The following is an 18,651-nucleotide window of genomic DNA, read 5'->3' as shown; positions in this document are numbered from 1 at the left end:
AATCAGAGGGTCCAGATGTTTGTTGTAGACCAGTGTTGTGCTGGTGTTCACGTGTCCAGAAATAAAGGTGTATTCCAGCTGACGGCCTTCCAGGATGTTCAGACACACAGCTGCTCCACTGCAGCTCTGAACTCTGAAGTCCTGGATGTGCTGATGGAGGAATCTCTGCAAACACTCATTAATCTGCTCTCTTCTTTCTTCTTCCCTCTACAGCTGATGGAGGGATCTCTGCAAACACTCCTTTATCTGCTCTCTTCTTTCTTCTTCCTCTACAGCTGATGGAGGGATCTCTGCTAACACTCCTTTATCTGCTCTCTTCTTTCTTCTTCCTCTACAGCTGATGGAGGGATCTCTGCTAACACTCCTTCATCTGCTCTCTTCTTTCTTCTTCCTCTACAGCTGATGGAGGGATCTCTGCTAACACTCCTTTATCTGCTCTCTTCTTTCTTCTTTTCTCTACAGCTGATGGAGGGATCTCTGCAAACACTCCTTTATCTGTTCTCTTCTTTCTTCTTCCTCTACAGCTGATGGAGGGATCTCTGCAAACACTCCTTTATCTGTTCTCTTCTTTCTTCTTCCTCTACAGCTGATGGAGGGATCTCTGCTAACACTCCTTTATCTGCTCTCTTCTTTCTTCTTCCTCTACAGCTGATGGAGGGATCTCTGCAAACACTCCTTTATCTGCTCTCTTCTTTCTTCCTCTACAGGTTGTGATGAGAGTGTCCAGGATGGACGAGTCGTGTCCTGATCGTCCTCAGAGTTGAAGCAGCAACAGTTTGTGTGGAAAGTCTCTGACTGGACCGTGATGAAGATGAAGATGAAGATGAAGATGAAGATGTACATAGTTTCTGAATTCCAGCATTCTACAAACTTCTCATATATTCATGTATTTCATGTTAAGTAAAAAAGCCTTTATTAGGGCCTGAGCACTTGCAGTGCGAAAGCCCTATTGTATCGGTAGGAATTATTTTCCTTTTTTTTTTTAATTATTTTTCAAATGAAATGAGGGTCTTTTTTCCCCCTAAACGTGCCCCAAAAGTCACCAAATTTTGCACCAAGCCAGGCCTGGTGAAAACTGTGATATTTAATGGTTTGCATTAGTGGGCGTGGCCTAACGGCTCAACAGCGCCGCCTAGAAAACTTTGTGCCTCAGCCCCACGATACGGTTTGACGTACATGCACGAAAATCGGTACACACCTGTATCATGTTGCAACTTAAAGAAAAGCCTCTTGGCGCCATGGCCCAAACCCAACAGGAAGTCGGCCATTTTGAATTAATCATGTCATTTTGGCACAATTTATGCCATTCCTTCGGCAGTTAAAACGGCCCGAACCGTAAAGTGCACCCAGGTGTGTTATACATCAAAATGTGCGTCTCCATCCTGCGAAGATGCGCATTACTTAAAAGTCCAAATAGTGTGATTTCAGCTTGTCAGGTGTGAATATTTTCTGGTTTCTTAAGTCCTCCGACAGTAAACTGAATCTCTCTCACTTAAGACACAAATGTAATGTGCTTTTGTTAAACAACATTTTTGTGTTAAAATGTTTTGATTCATGTCCCTATATTGTATGTCCTAATATGTCAGGAGGGGATCTTTCAGGTTCTGTTTTTAATAAAACTGAAAACAAAAATGAAGTCTGTTGTACTGTTTTCCCCCTAGCTTTATACAGAGGGGCAGAGCGGAATCTTCTTTGTACCAAATTCATCTACAAATGTTTGTGTGAAGTATGTGTGAAAAGTTCTGGAGGTGTTTCATGTGTGTATCTGAAGTCTTTGTCAAATGAAATGTGGAACTCCAGGTGCTCAGTTGGTGTCCAGATAACCAGCTTGCAGCTCTGCTGCCCCAGGCACATCACTGCCAGCTGGACCTGAAAGAATAAATATAAAAGAAGCTTACAGTTTGTCTTAATGAAGGTTCACAAGTAGCCTACCTGTCACATTAGTTCATAGATTATAAGCAGTACTCGAGTTGTAAAAAAAAATCAGGGGGGATGGTGGATTTTATCATATTGGGACAGATAATCTGTGCTGATTACAAATAATATAATATATTACAAATAATAGCACTGACCAAAACAGCTGCAGAAATACTGCAGGAATGACATAGCAGCAGTTAAATGCAGCCTTCTGTAAGCTTTAAATATCCACTGGGCTTACATCAAATACATCAAAACACAACAATAAAAAACAGTTTTCTGAACTTATCAATATGACTCTGTCCTTCACAGGATAAGTAACATGGATCACTGCAAAAACTCACAATCTTAACAAGAATATTTGTCTTATTTCTAGTTAAAATGTATCATTTTAGTAAAACAATCTCATTACACTTAAAACAAGACTCATCACTGGAAAAAACAACAATTTTCACCTGTTTGCAGTAGATTTTCACTTGAAATAAGTAGAAAAATCTGCCAATGGAACAAGATTTATTTGCTTGTAATGAGAAGATAAATCTTGTCCCACTGGCAGATTTTTCTACTTATTTCAGGTGAAAATTGTCAAATGTTATTTTTCTGGTGATGACTCTAAATGTTGAAATAGCAGTAAAACCACATTCATTAATGAAATGACATAAGGGATGGAAAGGGGGATGATTTGGACCGTGTTTATTTCAGGGGGGATCTCATCCCCCCTCATCTCCAGTACTGATTATAAGTAACAATATTTACCCACCTGGAGGAGTATCCACTTTGCCCATTGGGAAGAATGAGATACTTCTCATCTTCTAAGCATTTCTTCACTTCTTCAGGTCGTCCTCCCATCCCTCAACAGCAGGAGGCAGAGGTGAGATGATATTGTCCCGTTTGAGCTGTGACAGGTGATGTTTCCACATGTTTTATATCCCCAACGCTCGGAGAAAGAGGGTTAACGCGTTCACTCAGCATGGAAACAAACGCGGTTCTGGCAGCACCGGAAGTAGCTCCCACAATTCACGCAAAGCCTCATGGGGCGTAGGAATAAGGTGGATAATGTCCCCATTATACTGATCTTTGTTGTAGTAATAGCATGTGTTGTTTACGGTGGAGAAGAAGTTGTTCCTGTTCTATGTCCAATGTGCTGCTTTCACTGTATTCAGATGTTGTTAGTTCCAGTTGTTCATGTTCCTGTATCCATGGTGTTATGTGTCCATTGTTGCTTAATGTAGGTTGAGCTTTATCACTGAGCATTTGTGTTTGTGTTTGTGCTGTTACTTCCATTCCGTTCCAAGTCCAGTCTCTTCCTCTCCAGAGGAAACTCCTTCCAGCTTTTCCACTTCCTCTCTGCTCCTCACCATCAGCACCTCGGCCTCTTCTGGTGATCCATTAAGCTTGATGAATATCTTGCAGTTTCTAGTCCATGTGCTCTGGATGTTTTTCCTCCTCCTCAGGTAACGTGCTTTCTTAGCGACGTCAGCGTTGGTCTTAGTCAGATGTTCATGGATCTAAACATCTGTGGCGTCAATTCAGTCTTACTAAGGTACGGCAAGGTTACGAGTCACATTAACTAGAGTATCAACCAACACGTCCAGCAAATACTCATCACAGAAGTTTAGGTAGCTGATCTGTGTGGTCAAGAAAATTGGAACTTTTTACAATGCAGTCTCTCTCACTGCAAAAACTCTACATCTTACCAGGAATATTTGTCTTATTTCTAGTTAAAATGTCTCATTTTTAGTCAAAAAATCTCATTACACTTAAAACAAGAGTCATCACCAGAAAAATAACTTATTTAACCATTTTCACCTGATTCAAGTAAATTTTCTTTTGAAATAAGTAGAAAAATCTGCCAGTGGAACAAGATTTATCTTCTTATTACAAGCAAAACAATCTTGTTCCACTGGCAGATTTTTCTACTTATTTCAAGTGAAAATCTACTTGAAAATGGTTGTTTTTGAGTCTTGTCTTAAATGTAATGAGATTTTTTTGACTAAAAATGAGACATTTTAACTAGAAATAAGACAAATATTCTTGTTAAGATTTTGAGTTTTTGCAGTGTAAAATAACTAGTGAAATCGATCATGTTCTGATTTGCATTTGTAGTTATTCTATATGTATTAAGTAATAGAATAATCAATAAAAATAGACAGAGTAATTCCATAAATGTATTTAAAAAACAAACATTTACATTTAACCCTTGAAGCCGAGGTGGCGGCTGCCGGACCTTCATACGACTGACCCCTGGTAAACATCTGTGCCTTTAAGCATCTTGCCTATTTTAGGAGTGCAACCTTGTGCTTCCTGTTAACAGATCTCAGTATTACCGCCGGCTTGTCGTTGTTTCTTCTGGGTAGCGGGTGGCAAGCTTCCACCGGGTTGTAGTCCATAGCAAGACCTTCTGACTGCAGAAATGCAGCCACCTGTTGCTCGGTGGAGCTGTCCTCCAGCTCTCCCCGGGTTCCCCCTCGCTGCAGCCGTCACCGCCCTCGCACAGGACCGCGGTTGAATTAGCCCAGTTATGACAATATCATTTATTCTGGTGTATTGTTCCAGGTCCAAGACCCGACTTTCAAGAAAAAAAAAGGTAACACTTTACAATAAGGGTCCCTTAATTAACGTTAGTTAATGCATTATTAAGCATTAATTAACAGTTTAATAATAGTTAAATAACCATTATTATGTATTACTTAACATTAATTAGCATATTAGTTAATGCATTAATAAACAGTTAATTAATGCCTACTGCTCAGAGTTAATTAATACATTAGTAAGCATTAATAAACGTTACATGATGTAATTATTTATCCTTATGTATATATTAGTTAATACATAAGTAAAACGTTAATAATGTCCCTAGTAATCATTTACTAATGGTGTTTATTTGGAGTGAATATGCATTAAGTAACAGCTACCTAATACATCTACTAATCATTCACTAATGGTGTACATGTTTACTGGATGGGCATTATTAAACAACTATTTAGAGTCTTAAGTAATCATTTCCTAATGGTGCTGTGTATGTTATCAGGTAGCTTACCTGACCTTATGAACGGTAACCTGACATAAACCTTAATAAATGTATAGGAGTGGCTCATAACCATTACTTAACCATTAGTAAAGGCTTGCTGGACCCTTATTGTAAAGTGTAACACATGTATCCCTTAGGTAACACATTATTAATGCTTAACTGCCTCATAAGCATTACTTAACCATAATTAACCATTAGTAAAGGCTTGCTGGACCCTTATTGTAAAGTGTAACACATTTATCCCTTAGGTAACACATTATTAATGCTTAACTGCCTCATAAGCATTACTTAACCATAATTAACCATTAGTAAATACTATTCTGGACCCTTATTGTAAAGTGTAACACATTTATCCCTTAGGTAACACATTATTAATGCTTAACTGCCTCATAAGCATTACTTAACCATAATTAACCATTAGTAAAGGCTTGCTGGACCCTTATTGTAAAGTGTAACACATTTATCCCTTAGGTAACACATTATTAATGCTTAACTGCCTCATAAGCATTACTTATCGATAATTAACCATTAGTAAATTAAGCAATCACATATAAAGAAGTTTACACTTTTTATTTAAAACAAAATAAAACAGATTTTAACAGATAACATTTGTTATATGTATACATCTTATATATATATATATATATATATATATATATATATATATATATATATATATATATATATATATATATATATATATATATATATATACATCTGTGATAACAGATACGTAACAACAATTCACACAGAGGAGAGCTTTGAACAAACATTATTTAGTAACATAATACAATAACACAGTATGATAGGCTGGCATAATTTCATCATCCTTCATTTTATGTATTGTAGCAGAAATGACTTCAGTGGCCTTTATAACCTTGTTGCATCTTTTAGCAAAGTCTGCCACCGTCTCCCCCTTCTCCACCTGATCATATTCTTCTGGAGCAGCTATTGCGAGCTCGGCAATCGCTGCAGTCCTCACAATAGTAAGTCTGTCTACTCCATACTTCTCGAAGGATTTGGCCATATTCTTCCCCGTCTGGAAAATGGCAAGGACTTCCTTGTACCTCTTCACCACATCACCTGGTCCTCCAACTAATATAAACACACAAGAACAAGAAGGAATGTATCATTTGAATCATGAGATTGATGAGAAGAAAAAAACAAATCATTGTATTTTACTGTTAATGTTCAATGTGCCGCGAGACATAGGGGTGGGCGGTACACCGGTGTCATAGTCATCACCGGTGTGAAACTGCGGCACGACATGGATTTTGCAATACCGTCAATACCGTAATAAATCAATTATAAAATAATAAGCCTAAATAAGGCATTAAAAACGTCGGTGATATGCAAGGTTTGCTGCCGTGTTGTGACAGCAAGAGGTGGAAACACAAGCAACCTGTTTCATCACTTAAAAAACACGCACGCCCGTGAATATGAAGAGGCAACCCGGGCCAAAACGAGCGCAAGCGGGACCAGCAGCTGCTGCTGGGACCGCTGCTCCGCTGGTGCTGCTGAGCAGCACCAGCGGAGCACGTCCCAAGACTACACAGCTTTCACTGCAGGCATCGTTTACTGCTACACCTTACGACAAGAGTAGTTAGAAATGACAGGGCTTAAAGTATTCCGGCACCGTGCCGGATCTCCGGCGTACAGAGTTTTTTTTCTCGGCGTGCGAGTTTGACTGCTTTAAAAAAAAAAAAAAAAAAAGGTTTGAGAGAAAAAAAAAGTTTGAGTCAACCAAGTTCGTCTACCAATGGAATGAGAGGAAAGCAGCTCTGGCTCAACCAAACTAACACTAGCCAATCAGAAGTAGAGCTGGGCGGGTCTTTGACGGCACCAGAGCGCAGAGCGCTGTTTCAACCTGCTGGAATACCAATCACAGACTTCAAGATGGAGAAAAAATTAATGAATGTCGGTTTATAAGAATCTTTTTGCCCAGAAGAAAAAAAGAGTGACAAAAAAATACCCATAACCATGTTCTTCTCTCAAAAAACACACCTGTACCGCGGCTTTAGAAGAAAAAGACGCTACAGCGCGAGTCGGGATGCAGCGACTCAGAAGAGCAGTGAAATACGTGCGAGGCGGTGCGGATCTCCGCAATCTGAAGCTTTGTATAATAATTATTAAAAAAAAGGGTTGATACTATGTGAATATCACTTATCACGGGTTCTTTTTGGAACGTAACCCTCTCGAAAAAGCATAATACTCTCCCATGTCTCTTTTTGATTAGGACACTACCATTTTTTTTACTACCAAAGAGCGAAATAACCGAATCAAATTCCTTGTTGGACAATGTTCGAACCTGGCCAATAAAGCTGATTCTGATTCTGATTTACTTATTATATTATAAAAATATTAACCTTATTCACATAAAGGGACAGGACAGGCTACTCCTCCCAAAACGTACCAAAAAATACCGTGATATTATACCGTCACCGTTCAAAAGATGAAAAATACCGTGATATTAATTTTAGGTCATATCGCCCACCCCTAGCGAGACACACTAATCCCATATGTGACACCTCAACACAGTGTAGAAGGATTTTCTGGCACAACTTCACCAAGGTACATGGAAACACCATGACACACACAGGGAATTATCAAGGCTAAATTGGGAGAAAAAGAGGGGAAAATGCTAAATAAAAATGGACACATTTGGGGTGAATCATTTTTGGAAATGAACATTCATTTGGACCGTACTGGTCCTTCTGGTACATCCCTCTATCAGCGTGCAGGGCTTGAATTTAGCACTTGCCACTTGCCATTTGCGACCCAAATTCCTCAACTGGCGAGACAGATTTTCTTGCCTCTTGGCTAGTTAGAAAAATCGAGATTCCCAACTTTTGTGCCATTTATAAATCAAATTGAGATTCCCAATACTGTGCACACCATTGCACCTTTTTATTTTTTATTCTTGATGTCAACTCCGGGTGAACCGTCTGAGTCTGACTCTGAAGAATGAATAGTAAACAATCTGAAGAACAACTGGAGAAAATGGACCAATGCAATGTCTCATTTTGACCAGCAGGGGGCACACTGTATAGTTCCTTAAATGGTTTAGCTGGTGTCTTGTGGTTGTCTTAAGACAGGCTAGGTTGGTTGTTGTAGTCTTAATAAGACACTTTCGAGCTAATAATAAAAAGGCTGCTTGTTTTTAAATTCACTTGTTCGTTCTCATTTGGACATTTTTATCCAGCCCAGAATAAACACATTATTTATACAATACACCTGCTGCATTATAGAATATACAGACAGGACAGGATCAAAGTGTTACTTTGAAGGTGTAATGCTATATATTCCTCCATAAATGTTAGATTTACAATTAAGTAGTCAACTACTGAAATTAAATTATACAAGAACACATCATGCAATCTCATTTTCCACCAATAGTATAGTAGTACACTGAATGATAATTGTAGCGTATAGAAAAACAGGATTGATGTAATATGGTACTACGATGACTGCTATATACAAGTGATGTCGAAATACAAAAGTAAAGCAACGTTTTGGTTTTGGTTAGTAAAAAATCTGGTTGGCTAATAACTTTTTTCATCTACTAGCCACTTGGCTAGTAAGTCAAAAAGTTAATTTCAAGCCCTGTCAGCTTGTCATGAGAGATTGATCTACTTGTAGGGACAACAGACACATACAGCTCAAGCCAGCCAAGAAATACGTTTCACATACCCCGCAGGCGAGAGCGATGTTTGCTTTTCTTCGCCTTTTTCTCCTTATCCTGTCAGAGCTGGATTCAGAGCTGGATTCAGAGCTGGATTCAGAGTCATCCTCACTGTCGTCTTCACTGTCATGCTGCATCTCAGATCCCCTCATCGCTTCATCATCACTGTCTTCTCTTCTGGACTGTTGAGCCTCCTTGAGACATGTCAAAGCTATGGATGCAAGGATTGATAGTTGATTACATCAGTTTGATTGCTTATTGTATACAAACACCTACAACAACAAACACAGCTATGACACAACTTTCGCACCCACAGCGTACACACCCATCATTCTTTAACCTCGAGCATCCCTTAAAATTAATATACACTTTTTACCCATAGTCCAAATTTGCCTCATTGACTACCATCTCATAAAAGTGCAATAAAAATGTAATACATATTTATTTTCACTTTCACCACATAAAATCTTTTCAACAACTTCAGACCTAGCCATAGATATAAAGTTAATTATAATCTTTAAACATTATTTTTACAACTCCTGATTTTTTTGCGTGATTTTTTTAGGAAAATCACAAAATATGCAATATTTTCAAAAATTAGGTTCAAAGTGAAATATATTACAGCATTGACTATGTCAATAATTGATAACATTTATTTTGATGCATTATTATTTTTGGAACAATGATTGTTCATTTAAAAAAACTTACACTCTTTACCTTCATGTCCAAATTTGCCCCATTGACTCCCATTATAACCACATATTTTTTATGTACTGTAATTCTTACCTATTATAATTTTTTTCAGACGAATTCCTAATAAATCTAAGCCTCTTAGAACCCTTAACCCTTTCAGTTACATGACTGAGAAGTCAGTCTTTCAAATTTACCGACGTAAACTTCTTCTTCTCCATTATTCAAGTGTTACTGAGTCAAATATGCAGCATCTTTTTGAAAAGTTTACATTTTGTCAGAATGATGTATTTGTTATGACAACTCGAATTGTGAACTTTTCAAAAAAAGTGTCATAAAGTTAACATTAAGAGCTAACAGTTTAACGTAGTTAGATTAATCTTACCATGTTTTCCAGATGAATTTCCCTTTTCCGCTTTTTCCTTGTGCGTGGTTATCCTGGTCCTGCAGGTGAGACTCCGAGCTCATCCATCTGGAGACTCTTCTGTAGCTGGGGCCGCGGTCAGTGCGCGCAAAGAAAAAAGTGCGGCGTGCGGCGTTCAGGCCAATTCGGAACTAAGGCTTTTAACTAAGGCCTAATATTGGTGCTCCTAATCGGGAAATTCAGAGTCTTCTTGGAGAATCAGTTTTCTGACATCACACAACAATGTCTAATGTCAATGTCTGGAACGCTTTGAAGACAGAAATGGGAGTTTTCAATGGGGAAACCCAGAGTTCTGAGGTGTCATGAACGCAGCATTAGCGCGCACCAGAACTCAGGAGTTATCGCGGTGTAACTTGGGTGTAACCATAGACATATATACATGTATATATGTCTATGGGTGGAACTGCCTTGTAGGAGGAGCAGAATGTTCTGGCAGGACGGACAGTAATTTTAACAGGATAGCCATTTACCAAGCTGCACGTTTCATTTTAGGAGCACACGGCATGCGTGGGTTAAAGTTAGCAAACAAGTTGAGTGAGCTGACAGAAGGCAAAAAAAACACAAACACCTCAAACTAATTGAATAGCTCCAAAAGAAAAAAATACTGAGATGGAAAGTCAAGTGCAACCGGTGTCATCACAAAATGAAGCTGAAGAAAAAGATGGTGGATCTGTGGACCGATTTGAATGGTAGGTAACTTTGGCTAACATTGTGGGATAACTTTTTTGGTCAGTATTATTATTATTATTATTATTATTATTATTATTATTATTATTATTCGCCAGCTTGATTTCATGATGGACAACATTGCTGCATCCTCAAGAACCCTTTCAAGAATGGCAAAGCAACGGGAGGTCTGCGTGACAGCGATGGAGAGGCTGCATCATTCACTACGTTTACATGCAGTCAAAATTCGGGTTATTGCTAATATTCCGGTTTCTGAAACATTTGGAATATTCCGTTTACATGCGTGAGCAAACAGGGTTATCCCTGTATACATGGTAATTAATCATTCAGGATATCCCGATCAAACCAGCGACGCACGGAGAACGTGATGACGCAATTACCGTCATTTCTGCTTCTTCTTCCTGTATCCAAATTCAAAACAAATGCTGCTTCGCGCAACTTTTCTCCCAACTTCATGTAAATCTCGCTATCCCGGGACTTTCTACCGTCTACAAATGCAGAAATGTTCAAAAAGGGCTGGATGGATGAAGGGATGATGATGAGTGGCTGAGGCAGGTGTATGTTTGCGGGGACCCGGTGGTTTTTCCACACATCACCATCGCTGCTGATCTGTGACTCTATGCGCCCGTCTCACAGACAGTATAAAAAAAGAAGTGAAAAATATGAACGCTGTGCTTGCTGTTATTCCGGGAGGTCTGACAAAGGAACTCCAACCGCTGGACGTCGGTGTGAACCGGCCGTTCAAAGTGAAGCCTTTATGGTTCCGCGATAAATCGACGCAGATCCTACGCTGGAGGTTACGTAACCTCCGGCGTAGGCTCTGCGTCGGTTTAACGCGGGACCATAAATCAGCCTTAAGGCTGCAGCGGCGTGGGAGCGATGGATGACTGAGGGGGAACAGTTTCTCCAGGAGTGGAAAGCAGTGCAGGGGCAAGTTATGCCACAGTTTGCAGATAGATTGTTGATGCGTGGGCTAACGTGTCTGCTGGGACTATTTTGCGAGCTTTTGCAAAAGCCAGCATTTCGAGGCGCCGCCACGGAAAGACACTCTGACAGCGAGCAGAGCTCTTTAATGCCGAAACAGAGGATGAGACTTCGATGGGGTTGATTAATGTAAAAACTGAAATAAAGTAAATCAAACTAAGTTTTGCTCCGGCTCTAGTTTTAAAAACGCACACTTGCGTGCTTGTGTGTGTGTTCCGCGGAGCGTGTGTGTTAGTGTGTAGACGGCGCGCCGTGTGTGTGTGTGTTTTAAATACAAATGACACACAAAAATGAGGGTATGCCTTTCCACACAGCACGCCGAATGGTTGCGAAAATACGGTATTTATATATGAAATGTCAGAATAGGTAATTTTTTGACGACACACCAGGGTGCCGCGACACCCCGGTCGAGAAAGGCTGGTTAGAAGTACGTCCTGGACTCAAAAGACCAGGATTCCTTGCGAACAGAGCATGCGCAGAAAACAAATTCCTGTTCCGTTTGGTCGGGATATTCCATTTGGCGTTTATATGACTGAATATTCGGGTTTTAAAAGGAGTAACCCAGGGGTAATATTCAGGTTTTTAAAAACCGGAATATGAGCAAATTCGGGTTATTTAAAGTGTTTACATGGCCGTGCAAATTCGGGTTATTGCCAATATTCGGGTTTTAAAAGGGTTATTGATGCATGTAAACGTAGTCATAGAGAAGGACAGAGAATTGGGGGAAGGAGCATTTCGTGGTGATAGATGAGTCACTTCAGACATAAAAGAAAGGTAACTTTTTATATTAACTGCTACAAATTGTTAGGCTGCTAATTATGACTTAGTCTTGTGATGCCCAACGTTCAGGTCGAGACTGGACAAGACTTGAATGTCTGGGGAAGTTAGTGCAGGATTTTGTAATAGTGCTACCGCTGGTTGCAACCAGCTTCCTTGAAAAGGTAAAATAGGTAAAATAGGCAGGTTAAATAAGAGTTTTCTTTTTCCTGCTCCTTTCTGAACATGGATAAAGATGCAACTGTTTGCTATTTCCTTTGGTACAATTTGAATGTTTCCATGGGCAGAACAAGTAAATGAAATTAAATGAAAATCTGTGTTAGTCTTTCATCCTCAACCAATGATTGGTTAGCTCTGCTTTGCACACACTTTACCAGAAACGTCAGCAATGTTAGCAACAAAAGGCCCACCCTAAAACACTGTTGGTTGGTTTTGCAACACTGTTTTTTTTAAAACTCACAAAACGTTTCCACCCAGACACCCGCTTATTTTTACAAAATTGAGGTGGAACTTCCCCAGACAATCATTTTGAAATATTAGAGTTTGGAAACGAGACTAGTTATAACCACATCACCAATGTGGAAAAATTAATTAGTATATTCAAAGATTCAATATGTAAAATTTGATCAGAATTTTGAGGTAAAACATTACAAAATCATGTGCAATTATCAGAAATATGTTTAGAAAGAAGAGTTTAAATGTTATGTCAAAAACATTTACCAATTGAAGATGCAAAAAGGCACCAAAACCAAGCGCAACAGTAAAAGTTGGTGGTGAAGTGCAAATATGCGGCCTCCAGCAGGGAGCAGGGTGCAGATTTTTATTTTAAAAGTTGTACCAGCGCTCCTGCTCCATCCCGCTCCAATTTAGCTCCAGGGCCACCCATACCTGACCCACAACCAGCTTGTTTTCTAGCTGGATCTGTTTGTTATCGCAAAGTATGTAATTGATTAAATTATTATTCAAACTGTGGGAGGGAAGACATCTGACACAGAACTCATACTGGAATCTGACGATGCCAGGTTTGGGTTTAAGTGTACAACGCTGCTTTTTTGGACAGGTCTGTGAGCAAGGAGCAAGAAAATTCTCACCTGCTCTGTTTCCCTCACATGCTCTGGTCCACCATCCACATGTAGAGACCTATACTGTATTTTTTAGCCTGGTATTTGGCTGTACTTTGTGTGTATAAAAAGAGTTAAAAACTGCAAGATCTAACTGCTGTCTGAGCGTCGATCAGCTGAGCCAGAGCACAATGGGTGTGGCGCTACACAGCTGTAGCAGCATGTGTGTATGTTTTATAACATCGGCAAGAAAAAAAAACATTGTTGATTGTCTTCTCAATCGCAGTGAAACGATTGGATTGCCGATCGACAAAAGCCAAGTTGAAACAGCAGCCCATCATTTATAACGTTCATGCTTATAGTGATGAAAAACAGAATGGGACAGAATCATTCCTATAGAAACTCTTAAATTTGGCTATAGTAATCATCCATTCCATGGAAATCTTGCATTCTACTTTGTCTAATCAGATTTGTCAACTTTATTCCTGCTAACATTATAAATTTATCTGACACAAGGTTAATAATCTTGTTTGTTTGTATGTTGTATACATATAACAAATGTTATCTGTTAAAATCTGTTTTATTTTGTTTTAAATAAAAAGTGTAAACTTCTTTATATGTGATTGCTTAATTTACTAATGGTTAACTATGGTTAAGTAATGCTTATGAGGCAGTTAAGCATTAAAGGGGACCTATTATGAAAAACAGGTTTTTTCTTGTTTTAACATATATAAAGTGGTCTCCCCTCACCCTGCCAGCATAGGGGAGACAAAATACCATGAATTTCTGCAAGCTCTCTGACCCCCGCTGGACAGAGTCCCCCAGTGTCACGTGTTTTTTTTTGAGCCGATTAGAATCTGCTCCCGTCGTTACGTCACGACGGGAGCAGATTTCCATAGGTTCAGCCTCCGCTGCTGAAACCACGCCCACAACCAGCTCTCTACGCTGCTGGAGCGGTCCATCCTTCAGCCAGTCGGACGCGGCGCCGCGGCGGAGCGGATCCGGGTTAAATCATCCAGGTTCCCGGGTGGTTTGGGAGCTGGGTCCTCGGGCGTCTGTCCCAGGTTGGACCAGCTTCACCCTCCGAGATTTTCAGTCAAATCTGTCAGTTTGATCCCCGGTAACGGGCGATGCGCCGCAGATGCGCTCCGGAGCCGATCTGTGCGCCCGCCGTGGGGTTACGGCGCCCGTCGCGCAGAATCCGCCGGGCAGATCCGGCTGAGATTCCGCTGGTCGGTCCCCGGGAGTCCCTGCTACCAGTCCAGGCCGGTTCCTGCGGTCCCGGCCGGTGGGAACCGGTCAGATTCCCCCGTTAAAGCCGCGGTGATGCGCGCTGCTCTAGCAGCGCTGCTCCCGGGCGCCCGGCGTGGCTCCAGGGCCAGCGTTCAGCATCTGCCGGGTAGATCCGGCTTAAATAGTGCATAAATGTTATTTATATACAACTCATATTTTATTTTTTTAACAATAAAGTTTCCATTTGTGAAAATTCAGTGTTGTGATAATTTACAGGCTCGGGCTGCTCTGGTGGAGCAGGTTTATTCTCCTCCCCTGCTACACGTCATTCAGGGAGCCAATCAGCACAGAGCCTCATTATCATACCCCCCCCTTCCCTAAAAATGAGGCGCAGAAAAAGAGGTTAGAAGCGGTAAAAATAGTGACAGGGCCCACAGGCTGGATTTATGATTTATGTAGAAAAAACAAGCTTTAGATTGTTTTTAAGACATTCAAGGCCTGTTTAAAATATACATTAAATGCCATAATAGGTCTCCTTTAATAATGTGTTACCTAAGGGATACATGTGTTACACTTTACAATAAGGGTCCAGAATAGTATTTACTAATGGTTAATTATGGTTAAGTAATGCTTATGAGGCAGTTAACCCTCCTGTTATGTTCGTTTCTCAGGTACATCAATGCTGTTCCCGGGTCAATTTGACCCGGTGCATGTTTAAATACCCAAAAGATGTCAGAAACCAAAAAAATCCAAACAAACATTGTTAAAATGTCATTACTAACTCCATTACTAACTATTCTATCAATATTTAGTGCAATGGTGTTCCTTACCTCTGACAGGTAATGGTTCAATTATGATATGATTCACTCGTTTTTCATAAAAAATACATGTTTAAACTTTTTTTTTAATGTTTCACCACTTTATTACTTTTGAAAGACCAACATATAAAACACAATAGTTTGCATCACATGCTGCCCAGATTTTGATGCCATATTTAGCTGGTTTGGAAGGCATGTATTGCCTAAATGGGCAGCGACCTCTGAATGCCACCAGCCTTTCATCCACTGTGATATTAGGGCCTGGGTTATAGAGTAGTGGAAGTTGCTCTACCCACTTGTCCCACACTGTCCTGATAGCTGCCAGCTTGTCTCTCTCCCGTCTACCAGCCCTTGTCTCTCGATTATCAAATCGGATTACTCCGGAGAAAATGTGAAAAGTCTCCAGAGACATTGTCGCTCGAAATATAGCCCTGACTGTCTCAGCATCCCAAAGACTGGCTGTCGATTCATCCTTCGACTTATAGACCCCAACCAGGATGAGGACCCCCAAATACGCATCGAAATGTGTTTTGTCCAGCTCCTTCCACTTCTCCCCCAACACACGCCTCCCTTCTTAGATTGGTCATTTCCAGAATTATTTTCTTTATTGAATCTGGCATGACCAGCTCAAAAGCTCACTTGATGTCAGTCACACGAGTCACTGCCATCCTAGTGGGCCCTGGCACTGTCTTTATTATGTTTTCTGCAGACAGTTTTGCCTGACGCACATTTGGGGATGACGACCACTGTATTTCACCATTTTTTGACATGAATTTCATGCTTGGAGGAATAGGAACAGCAATTCCCTCATCTGGTTCAAAATCAGAATCATTAGAATCAGAATTCAGCTCGAGACAGTCTTCACCTTCAGCATCCTCCTCTATTTCACTGTCATGATCAATGATGACTTCCAGAGCCTCCTGGACTGTCAACCTTTTGCTTCTGCTGCTCATTTTGTAAATGTCTGCCTGACAGGGTGTAATGTTGGTAGGATTCCCATGCAGAGAATCCTTTATATGTTTTGCCCCTCCCCTGTTGAGTGTGTGTGTGTGTGTGTGTGTGTGTGTGTGTGTGTGTGTGTGTGTGTGTGTGTGTGTGTGTGTGTGTGTGTGTGTGTGTGTGTGTGTGTGTGTGTGTGTGTGTGAGTGTGTGAGTGAGAGAGATTGAGGTGAAACATGTCTCACAGTTGCAAATAAAGAAATAGTCTGACATTTCTGACACCCTTTTACCTCCAGATTGACTGCCGGGTCAAACTGACCCGAACAGTATCTATGTTATATAATAATGCAGGGGGGGGTTGCAAATATGTGAGATGAACCATTTTCATATTATATGTTGATTACACTAATTAAGGCAAGCAGAAGAAGTTTCATACTGAAAAAATACTTTTAACTATTTTTCCCAGATCTTCAAACTTTAAAACGGGTCAATTTGACCCGGAACATAACAGGAGGGTTAAGCATTAATAATGTGTTATCTAAGGGATAAATGTGTTACACTTTACAATAAAGGTCCAGAAAAGTATTTACTAATGGTTAATTATGGTTAAGTAATACTTATGAGGCAGTTAAGCATTAATAATGTGTTACCTAAGGGATAAATGTGTTACACTTTACAATAAGGGTCCAGAAAAGTATTTACTAATGGTTAATTATGGTTAAGTAATGCTTATGAGGCAGTTAAGCATTAATAATGTGTTACCTTGTTTTTTTCCAGTGATGAGTCTTGTTTTAAGTGGAATGAGATTTTTTGACTAAAAATGAGACATTTTAACTAGAAATAAGACAAATATTCCTGGTAAGATTCGGAGTTTTTTTAGTGTATAATGTACAATCATTTTTGGGTGAATCTTCAGGTTTTATTCACTAATATGGGGAATGATTCTTCTCCCTGGTGAAAAAGACCAAGGCTTTAAAATATGGACAACAAAGGACATTTATAAAATCCTGGACCGACACAAGAACAAATTAATGTCATTTGAGGAACTTGTAAATGAATATGGTCCCATTTCTTTAAATATTTACAGTTAAGGAGTGTAACTCCTATAATGTAATAAAATTGAAAATGTAATAAAACCCAATAATGTAATAAAATATCCTGACGCATATTGTAATAACATTTTTACCGATAATGTAATACTTTATTACATGCAACTCAAAGTCTGCAATTTAAGCCAATAGTCATTCTGGTGTTTCAAATCCAGTGTAGAATCAGAATCAGAATCAGAATCAGAATCAGAATCAGAATCATCTTTATTGGTTTCCAGGTTTGAACATTGTCCAACAAGGAATTTGACTCGGTAGTTTCGCTCTGTGGTATTAAAGGTGAACAATAAACAATGAACAATAGACAAATGTGGAATTTCTATGTACAGTATAAACATTTTAAGGTGCAGCAGTTTGAGGTAGTGAGAATAAGTATGACCTATTTACAATTTCTACAGACAAGAATTATGCAAAAATACTAGATCAAAAATTAAAATTGTACAAAGAAATAAAAAGTGAGAGGTGCAGCAGAGTGAGGCAGCATGAATATTAAAGAGGGTGCTGGATGATTTATTTATATTTTGATGATTTATTTATATAAATCATCCCCTAGGCTGGGGAGTGGCAGCCTAGTGGTTGCAGAAGTGGACTGGAGTCTGGAGGACCAGGTTCAAGCCCCCAGATCAACCCAGGTCAACCACCCTGGGCCCCTGAGCAAGGCCCTCAACCCCAACCGCTCCCCGGGGGCCGTTCATATGGCAGACCACTGCTCTCTAGTCTCTAGAGATGGGTTAAATGCAGAGAAACAAATTCCACCAGCCTGGCTGTGGCATATAAATATGTGGCATGTAAAAAAAAAATAAAAATAAAAAAAAAAAAAAAAATATATATATATTTATATATATATATATATATATATTTATATATATATTGCACGTGTTTGGTTACTCTGAGACTTTTATTTGTGAGAGTTCATCAGAGCAACCGCTTGTGGGAAGAAACTGTCTCTGTGTCTGGAGGTTTTAGCGTACAGGTCTAGTCCAGGTCCAGGTCCAGGTCTAGTCCAGGTCCAGGTCTAGTCCAGGTCTAGTCCAGGTCTAGTCCAGGTCTAGTCCAGGTCCAGGTCTAGTCCAGGTCTAGTCCAGGTCCAGGTCTAGTCCAGGTCTAGTCCAGGTCCAGGTCCAGGTCCAGGTCCAGGTCTAGGTCTAGTCCAGGTCTAGTCCAGGTCTAGTCCAGGTCCAGGTCCAGGTCTAGTCCAGGTCCAGGTCCAGGTCTAGTCCAGGTCCAGGTCCAGGTCCAGGTCCAGGTCCAGGTCCAGGTCCAGGTCTAGTCCAGGTCTAGTCCAGGTCCAGGTCTAGTCCA

The 18,651-nt window shown here is 40.1% G+C and overlaps 1 protein-coding gene across 6 annotated transcripts in view; it reads left to right on the top strand.

Moving 5' to 3' along the window:
- LOC133457547 (protein NLRC3-like) overlaps positions 1-18,298 on the top strand; it is a 45,094-nt gene extending 26,796 nt beyond the window's left edge. For 5 of the 6 annotated variants that reach the window (XM_061736918.1, XM_061736919.1, XM_061736917.1 and 2 more), the window contains one exon: positions 708-1,823. In XM_061736918.1, the coding sequence (XP_061592902.1) occupies positions 708-714 (7 nt within the window). In that variant the 3' untranslated portion in view covers positions 715-1,823. Of the gene's footprint in view, positions 1-707; positions 1,824-18,287 lie in introns of those variants that run through there. The other variant, XR_009783865.1, reaches the window with a different exon arrangement.
- Positions 18,299-18,651: the final 353 nt, after the last annotated feature.

This window comes from Cololabis saira, chromosome 12 (genome assembly GCF_033807715.1).
Source record: "Cololabis saira isolate AMF1-May2022 chromosome 12, fColSai1.1, whole genome shotgun sequence".
NCBI lineage: Eukaryota > Metazoa > Chordata > Actinopteri > Beloniformes > Belonidae > Cololabis > Cololabis saira.
This window is presented reverse-complemented; position numbering and strand designations above follow the sequence as displayed.